Source organism: Colobus angolensis, unplaced genomic scaffold, assembly GCF_000951035.1.
Source record: "Colobus angolensis palliatus isolate OR3802 unplaced genomic scaffold, Cang.pa_1.0 Scaffold47, whole genome shotgun sequence".
Taxonomy (NCBI): domain Eukaryota; kingdom Metazoa; phylum Chordata; class Mammalia; order Primates; family Cercopithecidae; genus Colobus; species Colobus angolensis.
Window position 1 is genome coordinate 3857595 of NW_012118154.1, and position 1624 is coordinate 3859218.

Genomic DNA, 1624 nt, shown 5'->3' on the forward strand with positions numbered 1-1624 from the left:
GAGCCGAGATCGCACCACTGCACTCCAGCCTGGGCGACAGAGTGAGACTCTGTCTCAAAAAAAAAAGAAAAGAAAAGAAAAGAAAAAAGCAGGTATGGGTTAGGTCTGGGGCTAGAATTGCAGGGAGGAAGCAGTGAGAATTAGAGGTGAGCTGGTGGAAAAGGGCCAGAGAGAAGGTGCTTTATGATGGAAGTCCAGTGGGGGCAGTCCGCGGTGGAGCAGAATTACCAGGAGTTACAGCAGGTGGGGTCAGCACTGGGTTGGAAGTGGTGCTGGGTGGGGGTGAGGGGTGATTGGGCTTTGGCGACATTGCTCTGTCTGCTCTCTTCCCTGCTGCCTCATGCCACAGGTGTCAATCCTGAATAAGTATTCAGAAGCTATCAGGGGGAACTTGACCAAGATCATGCGGCTTAAAATTGTGGCTCTGGTGACGATAGAAATTCATGCCCGAGATGTGTTGGAGAAGCTTTACAAGAGTGGCCTCATGGATGTCAATTCCTTTGACTGGCTCAGCCAACTTCGGTTCTACTGGGAGAAGGTGCCAGATGGGCCAACTCCCCACTCTCTTACTGTAAAATGGATCCTAATGCTTTTATTGCATCCATGTTCCGTAAATGCAAGGATATCCTAAGCCAACCCTTAGTCCTGTCCCAGTACCCTAATCCGGTTCTTCCTCCCATCTCCTCCCCACAATCAGGAGTGGCAAGCAGTTGTCCCAGTCAGGGCTCACTATGAATGTCACTTGAACAGGACTCAGAAACACTCCAGGCAGCTGCTGCGTTGGGTTGGGGTGGACGTGCAATATGAAACCCATTTTCCATCTTGCCCATAAACCACTCCCCTTTTCAACTCTAAAAGGGAACCCCCGATTCCTTCACTGCAGCCTCCCTGGCAACTCTGAGCCCCACTCTCAGTCATTGTCCCAGCTCTAACTCTCCTTCCAAACCCACCTCTCTCTTTTTCTGCCCTGTTTTCCCCAGGATCTTGATGACTGTATGATCCGCCAGACCAACACGCAATTTCAGTATAGTTATGAGTACTTGGGTAACTCGGGCCGGCTTGTCATCACCCCCCTGACGGACAGGTCTGCCGTGTGGGATGAATGAGGTGGCTGGGGTGGGGGCAACAGAAGCTGAGAGGCGTCCGGGAGTCTGACTCCGCTTCTGTCCTCAATTCTCAGGTGTTACATGACACTGACCACGGCATTGCACCTGCACCGAGGGGGCTCCCCAAAAGGCCCTGCAGGCACGGGCAAGACCGAGACCGTCAAGGACCTGGGCAAGGCCCTGGGCATATATGTCATTGTGGTCAACTGCTCTGAGGGCCTGGACTACAAGTCCATGGGCCGAATGTACTCAGGTCTGGCTCAGGTCAGTATCCTGCCACCCTGTGCCAGAAGCCCCTTAAATACCTTTTCGTTCCAGAAAATAAACTGAAACCCAAATCTGGTTCAGTGCTTTGTAACTTCATGACATTGCATCATGGATAATTCTTTTTTTTTTTTTTTTGGAGTGTAGTGGTGTGATCTCGGCTTACTGCAACCTTCGCCTCCCGGGTTCAAGCAATTCTCCTGCCTCAGCCTCCTGAGTAGCTGGGATTACAGGCGTGAACCACCGCGGCTGGC

General features: G+C 52.0%; 1 protein-coding gene across 1 annotated transcript in view; it reads left to right on the forward strand.

Annotated features, from left to right (window-relative positions):
* DNAH2 (dynein, axonemal, heavy chain 2) overlaps positions 1-1624 on the forward strand; it is a 124488-nt gene that overhangs the window by 58447 nt on the left and 64417 nt on the right. Inside the window, 3 exon segments of the mRNA XM_011958636.1 lie at positions 350-538; positions 981-1084; positions 1181-1511. Coding sequence (XP_011814026.1) covers positions 350-538; positions 981-1084; positions 1181-1511 — 624 coding nt within the window.